The sequence below is a fragment of the Vidua macroura genome, chromosome 25 (genome assembly GCF_024509145.1).
Source record: "Vidua macroura isolate BioBank_ID:100142 chromosome 25, ASM2450914v1, whole genome shotgun sequence".
Lineage (NCBI taxonomy): Eukaryota > Metazoa > Chordata > Aves > Passeriformes > Viduidae > Vidua > Vidua macroura.
The window spans coordinates 7,518,983-7,539,295 of record NC_071595.1 but is presented as its reverse complement, the minus strand read 5'-3'; the positions used below and the strand labels follow the sequence as shown (position 1 = coordinate 7,539,295).

At 46.7% G+C, this 20,313-nt stretch overlaps 1 protein-coding gene across 33 annotated transcripts in view; it reads left to right on the top strand.

Moving 5' to 3' along the window:
* EPB41 (erythrocyte membrane protein band 4.1) overlaps positions 1-20,313 on the top strand; it is a 95,601-nt gene that overhangs the window by 33,598 nt on the left and 41,690 nt on the right. For 28 of the 33 annotated variants that reach the window (XM_053998668.1, XM_053998667.1, XM_053998662.1 and 25 more), the window contains 4 exons: positions 10,744-11,203; positions 13,836-14,066; positions 16,405-16,509; positions 19,523-19,565. In XM_053998668.1, the coding sequence (XP_053854643.1) occupies positions 10,751-11,203; positions 13,836-14,066; positions 16,405-16,509; positions 19,523-19,565 (832 nt within the window). In that variant the 5' untranslated portion in view covers positions 10,744-10,750. Of the gene's footprint in view, positions 1-10,340; positions 10,361-10,743; positions 11,204-13,835; positions 14,067-16,404; positions 16,510-19,522; positions 19,566-20,313 lie in introns of those variants that run through there. The other 5 variants (XM_053998683.1, XM_053998688.1, XM_053998689.1 and 2 more) reach the window with 2 other exon arrangements.

Genomic DNA, 20,313 nt, shown 5'->3' with positions numbered 1-20,313 from the left:
CTGGGGCAGTAATTCAAAGCAGGAGTGAGCACAGGCTCCCTGTGGGATAATGCTGCCATGGCTCTGTGGGCAGGCAGAAGGTGTCAGCATCGTTATTTTCATGCTGCAGCAGAAGTGGGGGTGATAAAGTGCTCACTGAGTGTTTGCTGTCCCAGAGGATCAAAGGGATTCCTGACAGCTGAGCAGCTGAAATGGAGCATCCCCATTGTCTGCCTTTAACTGAGCTACTGAATGGTAATGGACCAAAATCATCAGGATAGGCACTGAAATGCTGTTCCTCCATCCCGTGGGTCAGTACTGGAGAGGATTGCTTGAAGTGGTCACTTTTTTGCTGTAAACTTCTGAGAGCTGTGCTCCCATTCCGAAGCCTCAGACTGCCAGTGGTTTATCTGCTCTGCCAAAGAAAGAGGTGATTGTTTAATGAAAATGGCATTTCCAAGCTGTGTGTCTTGTTAAAGCATCCAGAACGCCATGTTATGTCTTCTCCCCATTGGTGACACTGCACAGCCAGTGTGGGAATTCAACGGCAATTTTGATTCAAAGCCACCTTCAGTGAAAATGGTTGTTTGTAAATCTGTTGCATCAGATATGTCAATGAATGTAATTAAGGAATGAAGACTGCTGCACACCCCTAATTAAGAGAATTAAAAACTAAAGCTGCCTGATTCCACTGCTGGATGGAAGAAAACAGACTGGTGGAAATGGCTGGAAGCCGAATCTTGAGGGGGTGAGAGGGGTTCTGCTGCAGTCCCTGTGCTCACGAAAGGAGCAGCTCTGGGAGGTGACAGGACTTAGCTGCTCAGCTACGTGCCATAACTGACTGCTGACTGTACATGATGCTATTTAATTGTTGCTTCACACTCCCTTTCTGTTTGGTTCCTGTTCCTGGTGGGGATGGGAGGATTTTCATCCCTGCCAGCCATGCTGGGATGCAGCCTTGGGAAGCTGACAGTTGTGTCACCCCAGGTTAGTTTGGTGTCCTGGTGTCTCCTACCATCTTGGTACCCATCCCCAACTATTTGGCTGTTCTGGATGGTGCTGTGGGATCTTGTTGTGTTGAAGCAGAAGCGGGATGTGTGTGAGGACACAGGGCAGAACCTCCTGGCATTGTGAGGTGCTTTCTGCATGCGTGAAACAGGCCAAATTGTGCCAATAGAGGACAAAGAACATTGTGCAATGGAAATATTAGGAAGGTGTGCTCACTGAGGGCTTCTCCCTAGCCTTGCTAAGAGGAGAATGACTTTGTTATGGGATGAGGACTGCCAACGAGGATGTCTCATTAATCCAAGCACTGATATCCCAATGGTTTTTTAACTCAGGGTGGGCATCACCTGCCCTGTGGTGCAGGATCCCTAGGGGGATTCTGGAGAACATCCTCTGTGTGGGAGTTGTTACAAAACCTGCAGTGATTTTCCAGGAACCATCTTCTCCTTTGCTACCTGGCTTGTGGAACGACCTCAGGGTCAAGGGTGACTTTATGGTCACTGAGCATCACGAGCAGGAAAGCTGGGAAGAAAACCACCCTATGGAGGTGGTGTGACGTGTTCGAGCATGTTCCTGGGACATGCAGTGCTCTTCTGGTGCTGCATTCATTGGGGCAACATCCTTCTGGGTCTCTGGTGGCACTGGAGTTTGTCCCAATCAAACAGAGTCAGTCCCTTGAGGCTTTACAAACAGCTTCTGTTTCCGGGCTCTGAGTGTTTGGGGGAGCAGCTGGGTAACTGGTTTTCTGCCTGTTGCCTGGTCTGTTGGGAACATGGTTACACCCAGGATGTAGATGTTTGCCTGCTCTTCTTGGGCATAGAGAGGAGCCTGCAGATGCGCAGTAGGATCGTCCCCATGGGTTTTTTTTCCTGGGAGTGGTGCAGAATTTAACCATCACCTGCAATGTTTTTTAAAAAAGAGGGAAAAAAAAGAAGAGGGCAGCTTTCTGGAGGAGGTGTCTCCTCACCTCCCTCCTGTGCGTAGTGCCCAGAGAAGATGCTTGGCTGTTCTCAGTCTTGAGGCAAGATCAGCAGCATCCCAGTTTGCATTCCTCATTGCTATGTGCCTTGGGGAGCTGCAGCCAGCTTGGAGTGGGGCTTTTGCTGCTGCTTTGGATAGGGGACCTCAGTTAGCTTTGGGTGGGCTCTAAAACCAAGCTGTCTGATCTTGTGATTTCCAAGTTGTTGAAGGTTGGGAGTTTGCAGCTTGAGGTTTGTGGTGAGAATGGATTTCTTCTCCTTCTCTGTGCTGTTGCATGCGATGCTGAGCCCTGAAAGAAGAGGAGACTTCAGAAAAGTGGGGTTTCCTGAAACAAAGCCTTCCCCCAGCTCAGCAGCAGCACAGGCTGCTGCGTGCTGATACCTGTGGTGTTTGTACCCACCCAGCGAAACAAGGCTTCACAACCCCCCTGCTTCGCTGACCCATTCCCTTGGGCTCCTCGGAGCTTTTGCTGTCCCAGTTGTGTCTCCATAGCTGGCATCCATGTCTGTGCTGGATCTGGCTCGTTCCATGCTGGTGGATGCTGAGGAGATCTCCAGCTTCTTCATCCCGTGTTGCTCTGAAGATGTAAGTGGCTGGGGCTTGGCCAGAAACCCAATAATTGAGGAATTTAGTAAATAATCTGCAGCTGGCCAGCGCCTTCCTGCACTCCTAGGTAAGGGTCATTAATCTTTAAAAGTGCAATGTTGAGGCTGATAATTACTGTAATGGTAATTTTAGTTACCTTGCAACCTCGTTTCACTGCTTGATGGTAGCAGTGAGCATGTGAGAGCAAACCAGGTAGATAAACTCAGCCTGGCAGCTGGTACAACTTCTTAAAACTGATTAAAACAGCACAAAACCACTTTTGTTGCTCTCCCTTGGGAGAGCTACGCCCCTGGGCAGACCCAGGCACCATGGAGTTTACCTCACTGCAGGCTCTTGTGGGGGAGAATGATGTTTCTGCTGCATTAAATATGTTTGGAGTGTTGCTGTCAGAAGAAAAGGTCTTGAAATCAGCTTAGGGTACTGTAGTGACTAACTTAAGTGTCCTTAACAAGCTGAGGGAGTTGTGGGTATTCAGCCTTGAGAAGAGAAAGCTTCAGGGAGACCTTAGAGCCCCTTCCAGTGCCTAAAGGAGTTTATAAAAAGGAGGGAGATTGACTTTTTTACACAGGCAGATAGTGAGAGAATAGAGGAATGACTTCAGGGCAGGATTAGGTGGGATGGTGAGGAAAAATTCTTTGCCTGTGAGGGTGAGGAGGCCCTGGCACAGGTTGTCCAGAGAAGCTGTGGCTGCCCCTGGATCCCTGGGAGTGTCCAAGGCTGGATGGGGCTTGGAGCACCCTGGGATAGTGGAAGTTGTCTCTGCCTGTGGCAGGAAGAGTAACGAGATAGGCTTTCAGGTCCCTTCCCACCCAAACCATTCTAGGATTCTGTGATATTTGATGGCAATTTTGAAGCAGTAAGCCCAGCTGAAAGCTGGGGTTGAGGACGTTTTCTTCCAGCTTTTTCCGCCAGATTTCATGAGGGCTCAGCAGAGAACAAGCCCAGTGCTTGTTCTCCCAGCCCTTCCTGTAAGTGGTTCCCTCAGTTCAAATATTGTGCATTTCACGTGTGCTAATAGCATCCGAATAACTGCGTGATCATGGTCATTTTTAATGAATTTGGGGTGTTGTACCAGGGTGCGGCAGATATATTTGAGGCACTTGGGTGAATGCAAATTGCATTACAGTCGTGAAGTAACAAATGAAGCGCTTAAGTGCAATGTCCCTGGCACGCAGGGGTGTGTGAACTGGGACAGTCAGTGATGGAGCCTGTTAAGAGGTTTTAGCATCAAACATCCTTGTGGCTCTTGGTGCAGCAGCAGTTCATCCTGGTAGGTGCCTCTGTGTGTGTGTGTGTGTGTGTGTAGGGGTTGTATTTATCTAACAGGCAGCTCTTTATCAAAGGAGCGTGCGGGGCCCTCGGGGCTTCTAATTATAGCTTTGGTTTGGAAGCAACCAAAGGGAGAGCAACAAAAGCAAAAAGCACTTTACTCACGTTCTCGGTAAACTGTAAGGAAAGAATATGAGCCCTGTTTTGTTAAACCTTGAGTGTAAATGAGGCACAGTGTAAGTAAACACATCTGTGTTCAGTCAGGGAAAAAAACCATGTTATGAATAATTCATGGAAAAAATCCTCCTGTTCAGCTGATTGAGAGCTATTGCTTATTTCTGTTGAACTGTTGCTTTAACAAGATGGAATGCTGCTGCAGGGAGAGCCATCGTCACACGCAGCGGTGGCATTGTCATCTCTGCTGTGCTGTCATCGCCACTGCGGGTATTCCTTTGGTGTGGAGTCAGGAGTGGCTGTGATGGGGTGACCTGCTTGGATGGAGCCTGTCCTTGCCACTGCCTCCCTGTGATGGAATGGCTCGCTCATGGTGCTTTTGTAAGCACCGTTCCCACTGCTTTTCTTTGCACAGATTTCTGGTGCCTGCCGAGTGCCCGTGCTCCCTGTTTCCATGGGAGGCTGGTGAAGGGAGCAGCCCCAGGATGTTATCTGCACTACGCAGGGGCTGAGCTGCTCGTAGGGTGGGCTTGGATGGATCCCTCCCTCCGCCAGGTCGGGCAGATACGGCTCTTTCGGCAAAGGATGGTTTTGGAGTGACTGCTGCCTGCCAGGCTGAGCCGCTGTGTCCCCCAGGAGGGTTTGGAGACTTGTTTCTGAAGAAGCAGCCCCATCAGGCACTGTGTATTTGAGATGAAACCATGTTGTTTCTGCTCTGGCCTCTGCTGCAGAGGGGACGGGAGCCCCAAGAGTTACTGCTTGCTACTGAATAGGAAACAGCACTTGTATTAAACTGATGCTTTTCTTAGTCTTCTTAGCCAACTACTACATTGCCATGGGAGGAGGGAGAGTCTATGAGCAGCTTGATTTTGCTGGCAGTCTGGTGCACGTGCCTTCTCCGTGTCTCTGTTCTGGATCCAACTGCTCCAAGTTCAAGTGAGTTTTCCAGATAGGTCCCACACAGGCAGCCTTTCCAAACCCATTGTTGTAGACAAGGCCCCAGTGACAAGTACATGTTTTCATTTAAATTTCAGCACTTCACAAATGAGCAAAGCCCGTTAATTTCTATGTAAGGAATTCTGTACCATCCAGGAGGATTTTTGAGGATACGGAGGAGGAGTGCTCGGCTCCCTTTGGTTGTTTATAATGCACTTACTGCTCCATTTAGTCAGGTCATTTTATAAGCCCAGTCTTCAATTTGACATAAATGATTTGCTTTCAGCAGATGGTGAGCTACTATTTTTGCCCTCATTTAAACAGGAAAGCTGTACGATAGCAGGAGATGGGAGAGGGGCACGGTGCTGCCGACATGCAGTAGATTACCAGGGCTGGTCTGGTGAGAATTAAATCCGGGCAGCTGTAATGTGCCATCTGTGTTGTGTTGGGTGGTTTATTTTTGCCCCGTTCAGTGAGGCTCCTGAAGTCTCCTGTTACCTTCCAGGTCAGGCTGAGTGATGACATCCTTTATGTTCATGATCCAAAGTACCAGCACAGAAAAATGAGGCATGTTAATAGAAAGAGGGGTTATAAAATGTCAGCACTAATTATTCCTCTATGAAATGTATTAAATTAATTCTGGAAGGTTCTGAGTCTTTAGATTATTTTAAAGTTGTTTGAATTTCTGTTGAGAGGCTTATTTTATTGCATTTGAATTTCTTACCTTGCTTGAAACCCCCAAGCAGACAGCTCCCTGCTATGGTCATAGAATCCCAGACTGGTTTGGTTTGGTAGAGACCTTAAAGTCCATCACATTCCACCCCTCTGCCATGGCCAGAGACACCTTCCACTAGATGAAGTTGCTTCAAGCTCTATCCAGTGTTTTCTTTACTGTAGTAAAAATGACATGTAGGACACATAACACACACGTGGAGTGAGTCGTGCTGGTGGCAGCTGCAGTTTCCTCCTCTCCCGCCCACAGGTTTGTTGCACGTGCACCAGGTCTTGACAAAACTGAATTTTCGGGCTGTGCTCTCTATTTCAAGCAGCGTTCTGTTTCCCTGGTGAATTATGTGCTTTTCACACACATTATGAAATGAGAAGGAACGCATTTTAAAAAAACCCACCACACTGTTGCTATTGACTATTTTTAGCAGAAATTTCTGTCTTATCATTATCTCCAGCTCTTGCTGGAGCAGCAGTGTTCAGTGAAGCCACACATTTTTGCGTAGGAAGGTCAAGACAGTTTGTCCCACCCATTATCTGGTGTTAGGCATCTCTGCAAGACAGTTTGTGTTTCCAAGAACTGAACCTTCCACATGGACAGTCCTTTTTCTTCTTTCTCTGAAAGACTAAGCCACTGGAAATTAAGTAAGTTATGACATAACCCATAAATCATTTTTGCAGGCTTGGAAACAGGCATAAGTTAGATTTTTCACAGAATCGCAGGCTGGTTTGAGTTGGAAGGAACCTTAAAGCTCATGTCATCCCACCCCCTGCCATGGGCAGGGACAACTTCCACTATCCCAGGGTGCTCCAAGCCCCATCCAGCCTGGCCTTGGACATTTCCAGGGATCCAGGGGCAGCCACAGCTTCTCTGGGCAACTGGGCCAGGGCCTCACCACCCTCACAGGCAAGACTTTCTTCCTGTTTTCTAATTAGCCCTTCCTTCCTTCCTTCAGCGTAGGTTCGGTTTACTGTCACTAAACTTACTGGGTGCCTAAATAAGAGAGACTGAAGTAGGCTGAGAGGTAGGAGAGGGTGACAGATATATCTAAACTTACCTTCATTGAGCCTCTGTAGCTCATCATGGAACAGCCCAAATGAGCAGCACTGTCATTTCCAGGGAACTCAGGTGCCACCTCTTAATGAGAACCTTCCAGAGCACAAGTGCCATGAGGGGAAGGGATTTAGTGTTCTCTTGAGGATTGAAGGCTTTCTCAACAGGGAACTGTTGCAGTGTATTGAGCTACTCTAAAATCTTTTAGATAAGTCTCTGTGTGTGTGTGCAGCATGGAAAATGAGGATGGTTTGGCTTAGATTGGGGTTGTCTTCTGATGTCTGCAAGAGCAGAACCCATGGAGCCATGTGGGGATGAAACTGAGTTTGGCCATCATCTGCTCACCAGATAATTAGTGCAGGGTGGATGGGGCTTGGAGTGATCTGGTCTAGTGGAGGGTGTCCCTGCCAATGCCAAGGGGTTGGAATGAGATGAGTTTAAGGTCTCTTCAACCCAAAGCATTCCATGATTTTATCATTGAACCATATATGTTGGGAGCAGGCTGAGCAATGAGCACTTGCGCACCTTTTAAGTCTGTTTTGTTTCGAGGATTTTGATGCAGGAAAGAGGGATGAGTATGTATGAATTACACCAAGCCCAGGGAGATATTGTGTGTTCTCTACAACTGTGCCCTTGGCCAGAAAGAAGGATAAGCACTGAGGTTGGGGGACTCGAGTATTGGGGGGCTGTAGAGTCCTTGCAGGTACAGCAGGTTCAGGAGGTGTCCCTGCACTGTTTTGCTTTGACATTTGGTGTTCAGAGTTGCTGATGCCTTTTGAGAGAAGATCTGTGGAGCTCCCTCTTCATCACCAAAGCACCAACATTCCTGAGGAGGTCCAGGTCCACCCCCGGGGGCTGCTCCAGTTCAGATGAGGCGGGATGTTGCCGGTGGGAGGTCACCCCATGGTGCAGATGTGCTCAGCCTGTTTTCTGCTGTGGAAGTATTTAACGCCTTTCTCTTCAGGTTGCTTCCAGTTGCCAAAACTGCCTTATCTGGAGGGTGTTCTTCAGATTAAAAATCCTTAGATACAAATACATACTGTACTCCTTTCTGATGAGATTGTTACTCCGAAATCTCTCTCTGGGATCGTATCTGAGTTTTGTTGTAGTTCCATAGTGTTTAACACCTTCTCCACTCCAGACTTGTGAAGAGCCTGCCTTTTACAGGCTGTCTGACATCAAACCTTCAGCCTGTACCAAAGAAATCCCCTCCAAATGAAGTATTTACAATGTGGCCGTTCAGAGCAGAAGGTTAACAGCACTGCTTGGGTGCTCATACAATAGCAGAGCATCTTCCTCCAGCATCTAGGGAGCTCTGGAGGCACCTGCAGGCTCAGCAGAATTGCGTTATGGAATAGCAAGGGAAGAAAATCTAATTTAAATAAAAACCTGCTTGCGGTTTGGCTGTGGGCAGTGCCTTCTCCAAGGGATGGGTTGAAGAGTAGTGGGAGCCTCGCTCTTTGTGTCTGCTCTGCTGTGGGCTGAGTTGGAAACAAAACACCACTTGGCACCCATCTCCTTGCAGGAAACGCCCTTTTCTTCTGTGTATAATCACAGAATCACAGACTGGCTTGGGTTGGAAAGTTTAAACACCATCTCGTTCCACCCCCTTGCCATGGACAACCTCTCAGTTATGTTACTTAAAAATCTTTTTGCTTTTGATAATGAATGTAGGGAAAATAATTTCTGAGCATAAAACTTCCAAGGGAGGGAGCCAGCCAGGAGTCCATGCATTGGAGCAGTGCACTTGGGTCTCGCAGCAAGATGTTTGCTGTACCCAGTGAGTTATTAGTGCTGGCTGCTATGAAATGTTTATTGAGAAAAGAAGGTCTCCTCTGCATCCCCAGCACTGCCGAGGGGATCTGGCTGAGCTGCAGCATATTTCTCGGGGGAGGGAGGAAAGACAAGGAGATGTTTGCTCATCGCCAGCCAGACCCACCTTCCTGCGCTGGGAAAGGTCCATGACTCCGGCTTTGAAATGTAAACAAGCCAACAAATCTGGTTCCAAGTTGTTGGTGTTTAAAGAGAGAAAAGTACATGCAGAGGAAATGTTCCTTTGTGGACTGTCCCTGGGGCTTCCTGCAGCCGATAAGAGCTGCTCCTCAGCTGTGCCCTCCCCACCAACGTCATCTCTAAAGCTTTGGTTCTGCCTTTTTGGTTTGAAGAGCAACTCGTCCAATGTTATTATGCGTTTTGATAACGATTCCTACAAATGTATTTATTCAAAACAAACACAGTGGGAAGCAACTACAAAGCAGGCTGCTCCAACAGCTGGTGCCTGAGGGAGCTGGCTGCTGGTGTGTGATTGTGGTGGGACAGGCTTGCAGAACATCCCTTTCATTCTGTGTGTGCTGGGGCATTGGGAGCTTTGCCCTGGCTGTTGGCATAGTGGGTTTGGGGTGATGGGTGTTTGGCTGAACAGAGTCCTTGGCCTCTTCACTGCCTTGTAGCATCTCCAGGCGTTCTTGGAGAGCTGACGAGAGCAGAAATTGGCTGCATGGTGGCTGGGGTTCTCTGCAGTAGGACCCATGGGTTGCTAATGGGCCTGCAGCATCTGTGGCAAAGGATTGCAGGAGGAAGGGGAGCAGAAGTAAGAGCTGCAAGGACAAGTCACACATATGCTGCCATCTGCAAGCTGATTGCAAACACATCTGGGCACATCTGGGTTTGGGTACCCTCTCTGCCTTGTAGAATCCCTGGTCCACTGGGTGCTCATGATGCAGGTTCTCTGTTTGGGTGCCTGTTTCTTCAGTGCAAGTTGGAAGCTGCTGTTTCAGTGGTCTCTGCCACTCCATTGGGTTTGGAAATACCCAGAGCAGCTCACGGAGGGGAGATGGTGAGTGGAGAGTAATTCTGTCTTCTGCTTCTGGAGGAGACCATGCTAAAATGAGCCCTGCAGCTTGTCCCCAAGACTGGCTGTTGGGGCTGAGTCCAAGTGAAAAAACCCAACAAAAACCCCAAACCAAATCCTGTAACCTCAGCAAATTTGTGTCACTGGAGAAACAAATTCAGGGAAGGTCTGTGATGCTGTGCTGATTTTACTATGGCGTTAGACATAATATGAAATATTTGCGTTAAATGCAAGGGGAAAGTCCTTTGAAGAGCTGGGAGAGCTTTTCTCCTTCAAGCACTTTGGTTCTTTTAGCAGTCAGAATGAGTTAAATTAAAGTTGATTAATGCAATAATATGTAGGACGATGACATCTTGAAATGTTTCTTAATTTTAAATGTATATTTTGAGCAAACGTTTATACACTGAGGCTCAGGCTGGGGGCTTGAGGCATATTGGATTATATGCTATTTGCTCAGTGTAAGCAGTGGCAATTTATTGCTGCAGATACATGTGATATGGTGCGCAAAGATTATTTCTATCCCCTCTACAGCATGATTATTTTGGGTCCTCTTTATACCTTAAATAGATATTCTTCTCATGTGATTTCCATCTTTTTGTGTCAACAGCCCAGGCTAAAGTTGAAATAAACATTGCATCAGCTTAATAGCACAAGCTCTGAGGAAATCTGCTCTCCATTATGGATGTTGTTTGGAAACCTTTTCATTTGACATTTTTCCAGTGTACAGTGCAAATATCCTATGAATCCCAAAGTCTGCTGGGCTCCACTGGATTTGCCTGGTACAGAACAGTGTAATTTCTCAACACTGAATGGGTGCTGTTGCCAGCAGTGTGGCTTGGCGTGTTTTAGATCATAGAGTCCTAGAATGGTTTAGGTTGGAAGGGACCTTAAAGACTATCTACAAAGCAAACTTTAGCAAAAGGAATGACTTTGATTTTGCTGATCTAGTAAGCTGGAGTCAGCCAGGGTTTCATCCCCTTACAGGCCATTTGCTTCAGAGTTGGACTTGATGATCCCTGTGGGTCCCTTCCACTCTGGTTCTGTGACAGGGTGGTGTGGCTGGTGAACATGGCGTGTCTGTGCTCGTGGTTGGTTTGAATAGCTCAGTCAGACATGGGTATTGGAAACCTCTTGATTGAGCCCTTTTGCTCCTCTCATACAGCATCATCATGACAACAGAAAAGAGCCCAGCAGCCAACGCTGACAACTCAGAACAGCAGCAAGCCAAGGAGGAGGAAGGAGCTGCTGAAACAAAGAAGCAAGAAGCTTCCCTAGAGGAAGGGGCTCAGCCAACACCGGAGAGGCAGCCCCAGAGGCAGAAGGCCTCCAACGGAGACACCCCCACACACGAGGAGCAGGGCAAAAAAGAACGTCGCACCTCTGAGGGCCGAGGTCTCTCCCGCCTCTTCTCCTCCTTCCTCAGGAGGCCCAAGTCTCAGGTATCTGGAGAGGACAAAGACACTGATGCTCCTAAAGAGGTGGGAGGTGACCAGAAAGATGCAGGATTAGGAGCCAGCCCTGATGAAGATATCCTGGTGAAAGCCCCGATTGCAGCTCCTGAGCCCGAGCTTAAAACTGACCCATCGCTGGATCTCCATTCCTTGAGCAGTGCAGAAACCCAGGTAAAGCACGCCATTCCATGGGGCATGCTCCCTGCTGCGTTAAAATGTGTCTTTGTAGCCAGAACTATAACAACGTCATATCCCAGGCTGGGGAGCTTGACCAGAAAAGGTCATGAGATGCCAAAAAGGTTCTTGTTAGCTCCCTGTGCTTCATTGTGTACCTCCCACTCTTGCATCCCTGCATCAGACCTGCAAAGTACCTGTTCCGGGAATTAGAGTCACACTCCACAGCATAATTTAAAGTGCCCTGTGCTGAATCATTGCTCTGCTGAGGCTTGGAATGTCACTTCAGAACACAGAGGGTTCACATTCATTGAGTCCAAAACCAGGGTTGATCATCAGGATGTCCTTGGTGTGAGCAGGATCAAGGCAAGTCAGTGGCCCCAGGTGGACATTGCAAGAGTATTTGGATTTGGGAATGGGTTTTTTCAACTTCAAGGAGCACAAGCACGGCATTTTAGGACTTGGTCATCTGCTCGGTCTGGGCTAGTGCTGAGCCTGCCAAATATAAATATTTTCTGCTTATGCATCATGTAGACAGCGATTTCTGCATGGCACATGCACTGAACCCAGCTCCTGGGGTGTGTCTGATGTCTGCTCTTTCCAGCCAGAGTAATTTTTCATGCAAAATTTAAAGTTTAAAAATCTAAAGTAGCAATTGAGGCAGAGACACCCCAGGGAACATTCACTGAGCTGTGGCTGGTTATTGATTTGGGGGTGCTGGGTGCCCTCTCTTCCTTCTTGGGTAGTTACAGCTCTACTATTACTTGAACCTGAAGTGGAAAAAGGTGAGTATTCCTTCTCCTCAGCTGGGAATTTCTTACATCCCAACCAACCTGTGTATTGCTGAAGCCAGACAGGGTGAAATCTGGATTTCTTACCCACTGCCTTAAATTCACAGTGACTGCAGATACCCACAAATGCTCCGTTTTGGAGCAATGCTTTACAAATTCAAGCATTGCCAGTAGGCAATAATTGTAAATCCACCTCCTTAAAATTACAAAGTTGTAGAGAGGGTAGTAGATAACAGCTTTTCCTTTCTTTTCCCAAATTTCTGAGCCTGTGAAGACCATGGGATGATCTCTGCTCTTGTTTTATACCTCTGAGGGTTGGGATTAGCAGGATGGGGAAGAGGTGAAGATCTTCAGGCAGTTTCAGCCCAGAAATTGTATTTTCAAGAGGAACTTGTTCTTGGAAGTGTTTAAGGCCAGGCTGCATGGATGTTGGAGCAACATGGTCTAGTGGAAGGTGAGATGGGCTTTAAGGTCCCTTCCAACCCAAACCATTCTGATTTTTTTAATGCATGATGTCTTTCTCTATTTGTCTCTGATTTGCTGGTCCTGAGCCCATGTGAATTTGCACCCCAGCCTTTCTTCATGGGTCATTCATTTTAGACGACACATTTGTGTCTTTTTTAGTTCTTATTTTAGATCACTGTCAGTGCCTTTCTGAACTGTGACACTCGGCAGATATTTCTGCTATGAAAGCATTTGTGAGGTGCTGCAGTTTGATAAATGCTGACCGATGGGCATTAGGAGCTTTGACTGATTCCCTGCTCCCAATTGTCCCAGTTCTGCTGGAACAGAAGTCAGCAGCTTGTGGACATTATTTAGTTTTTAAATACCTCTGTGCACTTGTGCTTGGGTGTGATTTCATGAGATGTGATGGGCTGAACAGACAAGGTTTTGCTCTTCCTCTGCTGCAGCTCTTTGCTCCTGCTGCATCCAGCCCCTTCCAGCATCATCACTGCCTGTCGTGAACTCGTTTAACCTGCTGAAGTGGCAGAGGAAAAAAAAAATAAACAGCTTCCTTCCTCCTCCTGTCCCCAAACTGCATCTCTTTCTGCTATTTAGTGGATTAAACTGGATTGCAAAGTTGCTTCTGTAGGCAAAGGGGACGGTGGTGTGGAGGCTGCCTTCCCTTTTTGGTGGCAGAGAGCTGCTTGGTCAGCTCCAATGGCCATGAAGCCTCAGCCCTGACCCTCCTTTTAGTGCCACTGCTACCATAAAATCCCACAATTTGGGAGGGACCTTAAAGCCTATGTCATCCCACCCCCTGCCATGGGCAGGGACACCTTCCACTATTCCAGGGTGCTCCAAGCCCCATCCAGCCTGGCCTTGGACACTTCCAGAGATCCAAGGGCAGTCACAGCTTCTCTGGGCAACCTGTGCCAGGGCCTCACCACCCTCACGGGAAGAATTTCTTCCCAATATCCCATCTAGCCTCTGTCAGTTTAAAACAGTTCTCCCTTGCCATGCCAAAGCCAGTGCACTGGAACAACAGCTATGCCAGAGTGGCAGTGGGAGCACTGGGGGTCCTGCCTGGGAGGGAAAAAACCTTCCGAGTCCAGAAGATGCTGTCACTAACACCATGAATGCATGATGTAATCTGCCCTGATTTCTCTAATCAACCCTTACTTCTTTTTTATTACATCATTTACAAAATGAAAACTTGAAAATACTTGGAAGAGTTTTAAAAATTAATACCATTCCCTTGGTCACCCCAGTTGCTGCTCCAGATCCTGGGTTACAGGTTAAAGTGGGATAATGAATTCTGAGTGAGATCCCAGCCCTGCAGTGCTTGTTCCATGTGATGCTTTGTTTGTTTGACACCTCTAAATTGGGGGTTTCAGCCTGCTCAGGAGGAGAGGAGGGACGACCAGGAGCCAGAGGGAAGAGACCTCGAGGACAGGGAAGAAGGGGAAGCAAAGGAGGAGGGTGCCAAGCCAGAACCGAAGCCAGAGTCTCTGGAGACGAAAGCAGACAAGGATTTGAAAGCTGCCCAAAAAGCAGTGAAAAGACACAGAAACATGTACTGCAAAGTTGTCTTGCTGGATGACACCATTTTTGAGTGTTCTGTGGATGTAAGTACTTTGGGGGTTTGGTTCTGCTTCTCTCTTCCCTCTCCCTTCTGCTTCTCTTGAAAAATCACCACAAGCACGATTTAATAGGGGCCTAATGTGCTGCCAGGGAATTACATGACAGGTTTTACTGCAGAACAAGCCTGCTGTAAGCTATAACAACTTATTTACTGTGTTGTAAAAACCCCTGGGTACTAGGAATCTTTATTTTATTGTTCTACAATTCCAGGGTGCCTTACTTTATAAAGGTGGGGGAAGTTTAAAAGAAAAACAAACCCAAACTTTATATTACTTGTTGTTGATGATCTCTTTTATTTGTATCCCAGGCTAGAGTTTTTGGGGTAGGTTGCAATTGTCTAAATAACTTTTGCCTACTTGGCTTTGAATAAAATGTGTTGTATAAAATTGATTTGTGCTTTTCTAGTCCCCCAGGGTACCTTTACCTCTCAGGCTGCTGGTTCACTTAGCTCCTGGTGCTTGGATGTAAAGAAAAACACACTGTATTTAGCCTGCAGTTGAATATAATTCCAGTAAACAATTTAAAATTACGTTGACTTAGAGCACTGCAACCCTCTTTATTCGAGAGCTTTTTTCCTCCTTTATTTTGTGTATTCTCTCACAGGGCTGTGGTGCTGTCAGGGCAATAAAAAGCGAGCAGAAATCCCTATTTTGGTATCAAAATACTTGTCTGGAATACTAATAATCTCGTACTTACTATTGGAACATACTTCCACCAGCTTGTTTTCCCTCAGTCCTGCTGGTAAATGGGGCAGGAGAGGATATGTGGGCACAGGGCTCCTTGTGGGAACAATCACCTTGGGTGATCCTGGGTAAGTAGGTCAGTGCTGAGTGTTTGTGTAATGGTGCTGCTGCTGCCTGGGATCAGCTCAGAGCATCACTGCCCCCATCACCTTCCCCTTGGCCAGGGAGACTGTGTGCAGCCCCAAGGAACCTCTTCCCCAATCCCAGTGACAGCTTGCTATGGCTTTGTGCCTTAGTTTGCTGCAGTGAAGCCTTTGGATGCTGTCATGGATACTGTTGCAGGGAGAGCCATGGAGAGTCAGGGAGAGCCTGACTTGAGCAGGACATGAGAAATGTCTCTCTCTAGGTCTAGAGTGTTGTGATGGACACTGCAGAGGGTTTAGGGGGGCCACTGTGTCAGTGAAACTCTTAACTCGAGAAGCACCCTTGGCTTTTACACCATGCCAGTGTAATTCTGCTCTGGTGGTTTGAGAGTTTATTAAGATTTAATTGGGAAGGAATTGCAAAGGTGTAGGCAAAGAGCAGCACAAATGCCTTTATTCAAGGAGAATTAGTGTTTTCAGGCATCCTTTCCGACTGACAGCCCTGGAAGCTTTTTCGTTCCTGTATCAGTGCCAATTCCTTGAGGACACTCAGGCTAACACATACATTATGTTACCTATAGAGTCACAATGTGTGCACAAAGGACCTGACAGCTGAAAGGCTGAAATAAAGCCAAGGAATAAAACAAGGCAGGGGTCTTGGAGCAGTTACCATGCAGAGATGCCTGACAGGAGAGCTGCGGGCTTTAGTGAAGCTGATTTTGCGTCACTAGAACTGCACTTTCTTCTAGCAAAGCCGCCAATGGAATGAGCTGCTTCTGGTTGCCATAGTTTTATGCCTCAGGGATGTTTTCCTTCATGCTTTTGGACTAAAAGGATGTTTGTTCCTTGGCCAGTTCACTTCTGCAGGATTTGGGGAAGAGAAAAAGAGGAAATAGGAATGCTCAAAGTGTATTTCTGGAGGTAGGAAGCTGTGTGCTGAGCAGCTTTGGGCACATGAGGCAGATGGGAGAAGCTGGTTTTCATCAGCAGAGCAGGGTGATGGAAAGGCCATGGAAATCATGGGCTTTGGTTTTTTCTGAACCTAAGAAAAGTCAGGTTGCCCCTGAAATGAATAGGTTGTAGCAGCAATTTCGTCTCTCGATCCACACCTGAATCTGGGAGATACCAGCACTGTAGGTGTACCTTGGGAGGGAAAACATGTACAGATCCTTAGTGTCTATTAAGCTGTGTTGGAAAGTCCAGCTTTGGGGGATTTTCAGACATGGAGCTGGTGGGAGGAGAGAGACCCACTGTGGTTCTTGTTGCCTCCATGGAATTTTTATGTCTGGTTGCCTCTGGAATTGTTATGCCCTTTCCCGTAAGGAGTCCTTGCTCTGAAACAGTCAGGAGATAAGATTTGGAGCTACTCAGGACCCTTTTCCCACTTACTGATAGTGCATGGTGTGGTTTGATCCTATTCCCTTCTTCCCCTCTCCTGTGAACAAAGACAGGCAAAACCCAGCCCTGTCCTACACGATTTCTTTGTCTGTTTGCAGAAACATGCCAAGGGACAGGATCTACTTAAAAAAGTCTGTGACCACCTCAATCTGCTGGAAGAAGACTACTTTGGTTTGGCCACGTGGGACACACCAACCTCCAGGGTAAGCAGCTGCTGGTCCCAAGGGGATTCAGCTCTTTCTGCATCATCTCCCCAAGGCAGGAAGTGGAGCAGAAGCTCCTCTGCAAATTTCTTTTGGTGTCCTCCCTTAATATGGATTGCAGGTCATGACACAGGAAGAAATGGTGAATAAATGACTACAGGAGTGTGGATTTTCGTCTAGTGAATCAGAGAATGAATCCTAGTGAACTTGGGTCTTTACCTGGAGAAAAGTCATTCTCTTAGTTTACTGCAAAATGATGTCATTAAGTTAAAAAGCTGAGGAGTCAGGCTACCCTGGCACTGGTGTCAGCATTGGGAAGGTTTGGTTGGAGCCATCCAGAGGATTTGGAGTTGAGCCTTTGCCCTGCAGAAAAACAGATGTGACTCTATACCAAAGCTTCTATTCACAGTTTCAATTTAAGGTCTTTGTTTGATTTGACTCAAGCAAATCTTATCTTTTGAGACCTTGGTTACCTTCTAACTCAACAATTACTCAAGGTTTGTTTTTGGTCTATAAAGCCAAAAGTGAGGTAATTGAAATGAAGGGCCCAATTCTGTGTCCTTTAGACCAGTTACGTTGGTCCATATTCTGACTGTTCCTCTGCTTCACCTTCAACAATCCCCTGTGGCCAGGTTACTGACTGACAGATGTCTGTCATTGAATACTTTATATTGTTTTATACACAGGCAAAATAGCAACCAAAAATAACACTATTTGAGACACGTAGAACTCCTACTTTGTTTTACAGTCTCTGATGTCTTCCAGTTTTCTTGGATGAGAAATGTGTTTCCATGTATATAACCTGGATATTTTTTATATCAGAGGATTTTTTTTAATCTGAGTTTGTTTTGCAGAGGGAGGGGTAGGTGTACTTTTAGATCAAATTAAGAGCAAAAAGAGTGTAGCTGGAGCAGTGCAGCTTCTTCTGTGTGTGCTGTGGGCAGCTCACTGCTGCATTTGGATATTAGGAAAAATTCCTTCCTGGAAGGGGTTGTCAAGCCCTTGGCACAGGCCGCCCTAGGAAGTGATGGAATGTCCCTGGATCAAAAAGCTTATAGATGTGGCACTTGCAGACACTGTACAGTGCTAACCTTGGCAGTGCTGGAGTAATGACTGGATTTGATGATCTTAGAGGGCTTTTCCTAAATGATTCTGTGGTCTCCCAGACCCTCGGACTTGCTCTTCTCATGTCCAGGCTTTAGGCATTCTTCTGGAAGCACAAGCATGTACCTTCTCCTCCAAACCAACAAGGGCTGAACGGTTGTGCAGCTTTTTAACTGTAGGGACTGAAAACAGATTGTTTTGTCAGATCTGTGTCCCAGAGCTGGAAGCTGGGGCAGATGAGGCCACTGTCCATCAGTGTTGTTCAGCTCCAGTGTGGAGCAAACTGGTTTGGTTTGCTCTGATGGGTGAAAACACCATTATTTTTTTTTTTTTTAATCTTTCTGGTTATGTTTCATTGAACTTTGAAATCTGAAGCTCTCCTGCTGTAATTTCCAACACCATCTCCCCAGAGTTACTGATTCACAGGTAAAATGGTGTTAACAGGATCCAAGGATGAGCTATTGCACCTCACCTGCAGTTGTGTAGAGCAGGTGGAGATACACATGTATATTCCTGGGTAGGGAAGGGTTGTATGTGACATTTTCCACCTTGATATTCAGGGAATAAACTTTCTGAGGATCAGTAATTACCCACATGGGCATAGCAGAGGGTGTCAGTGGGTTTAGGAGGTTGTGACAGTGGCTGGAGCAGCTGGGCACCATGGAGCAGCAAGGAGCTCATTGCCCTGAAAGGGAGGCTTGTTTCCCACTGATTCATGACCCAGTGGGATAAAAGTGCTGTTAATTGCTGTTCCCATCATTGTCTGCTGGATCAGGCAGGGTGGGATGCATGACTGCACCCTGGGCTCACCCCAGTAACGAGCAGTTGTGGCACCAGCTTAGCCATGGAGATGCTGTGCTCCAAGCTGTGGCCCTAAAAAGGCAGCAAATCTTCCTTTCAAATGGATTTTGTATCCCCACTTTTATATGTCAGAGTAGGCATATAAAAAGAGGAGATTAAATGTAAGTATTGCTGTCTCCCTGCCATGAAGTTACGTGTCCTTCTGGTCAGGAGGGATTAGCTTGGGGGATTCAGTGAGTTAATTCCTTCACCTCAGGAGACCTGGATGTCCAAATCCTATTCCGAGCTGGTGAAAATGAAGAGGTGGTTAAATGTAACCTCTCCAGGAGGGTTGCTAGCCCAATGCCAGCACCTGCAGCAGGACAGGCCCTGACTCCTGCAAAGGGAAAGGCTTAGACCATGGAAAAAGTAGGAATTGTGTTTTGAGGTTTAAATTGCACCACCATCCCACAAAACCCCAAATTACAGAGGAGGGGGGAAAAAAGATATATTTCTAAATTTGTATCAGAGATAATACTAGAAACTTGAGTCATAGTTAAAAGACATGAAGTTTATGTCACACTCCTGTAAAAAATTCCAGCCTTACTCAGGAACTGGGTGTTTTTACTCGTATTTCAGCAATTAGGTCATTGAAAACTATAGCTAATAATAGAAAGTCTTGGTGATCTTTGATCTGAATAGGGTAAGTAAGGAGACAGGGCTCTTAAAATTAATGTATCTGTCCTATTTACCTATTTTAAGGGTTCTGGAGAATAAAAAAGGTGTTGTACAAGTGCCCCTGGTAGCTGGATGTGGCTGTGGCCATGCCTGTTACTCTGTTCTTGCAGCTCTAAATAATCTGCTTTTTTGGTGTTCTTCCCTCTTGTTACTCCTGCCTCCCTTATGAGTCCCTGGCAGGTGAATGGTTGGAAACACACCCACGGAGACCACAGACTGGAGTGAAAGTAGTGAAGAATGCACCATCTCGTCAGTTTCCATGGTTGCCTTTGTGTCAAATACTGTCCTTTTTTTTCTTTTTTTTTTTCTTCCTGTATTTTTAGCAATTTTCAGCTTTCTGTGGTGTTTCTGGAATGTCTGGTAAACTGTGAATGTTTTTATCCTCTTACAGACATGGCTGGATCCTGCCAAAGAAATAAAAAAACAGGTTCATGGTAAGTAGATTTAATTTATCATTTGTAGGGGGATGTGGTTTCTCCCAGTGTGGCTTTGGTGAGCTATCCAGGGGGCCCAGGGATGGAGAGAGGTCAAGTGAGAGTGGCTGACAGGGATCAGCACAAGTTCAAGCAGTCTGTGCATTCTTTCTGGCCTTCTTAAGATCTTCTTAATGTAGATTTAGGAAAAAATGTCATTTCCTTGGCAGAACAGCTTGAGGTGTGTTTGCCTGAAGGAAAGGCACACTGTCAGTGCAGTGCTGAAATGGGGATGTGCTCCTTGCTGGAGGATGGGAAAATGGGTGTCAGTGGGAACCACTGAAATCCCAAAGGAGATTGGGAGACCCCGGGCAGAATTTTATGGTGGAACAAGGTTTATGGACTCTGAGGCTGTTTTGGGGTCCAAACAGGGGCACTGGAATGATAAATGGCTTGAGAAATACCAGCAAAAATACTGGATGTTCCAAGTTGTGTTTTAAGGTCTGCTAGCACCGAATTAGTTCAAGATGAGGGCAGTGTCAAAATTAAATATGTTTTAGAGGCTTTTGTTTTCTCTTGGGAGCAAATCTGACTGCTTTAGAAGTTTTGGGAAGGCAAATACTGGTTTTGGATCCTTTTGGTGGGAGGCTGAGGACCAAGTGTGTCATTAAATGCAGATTTGGGGGGCCAGCAAGGCTGTGGAGTAGGGAAAGCTCCTGGTCTTACCATCTTCTCTTGGAATCAGTAGCAGGGTGCATGTGAAGGGCAG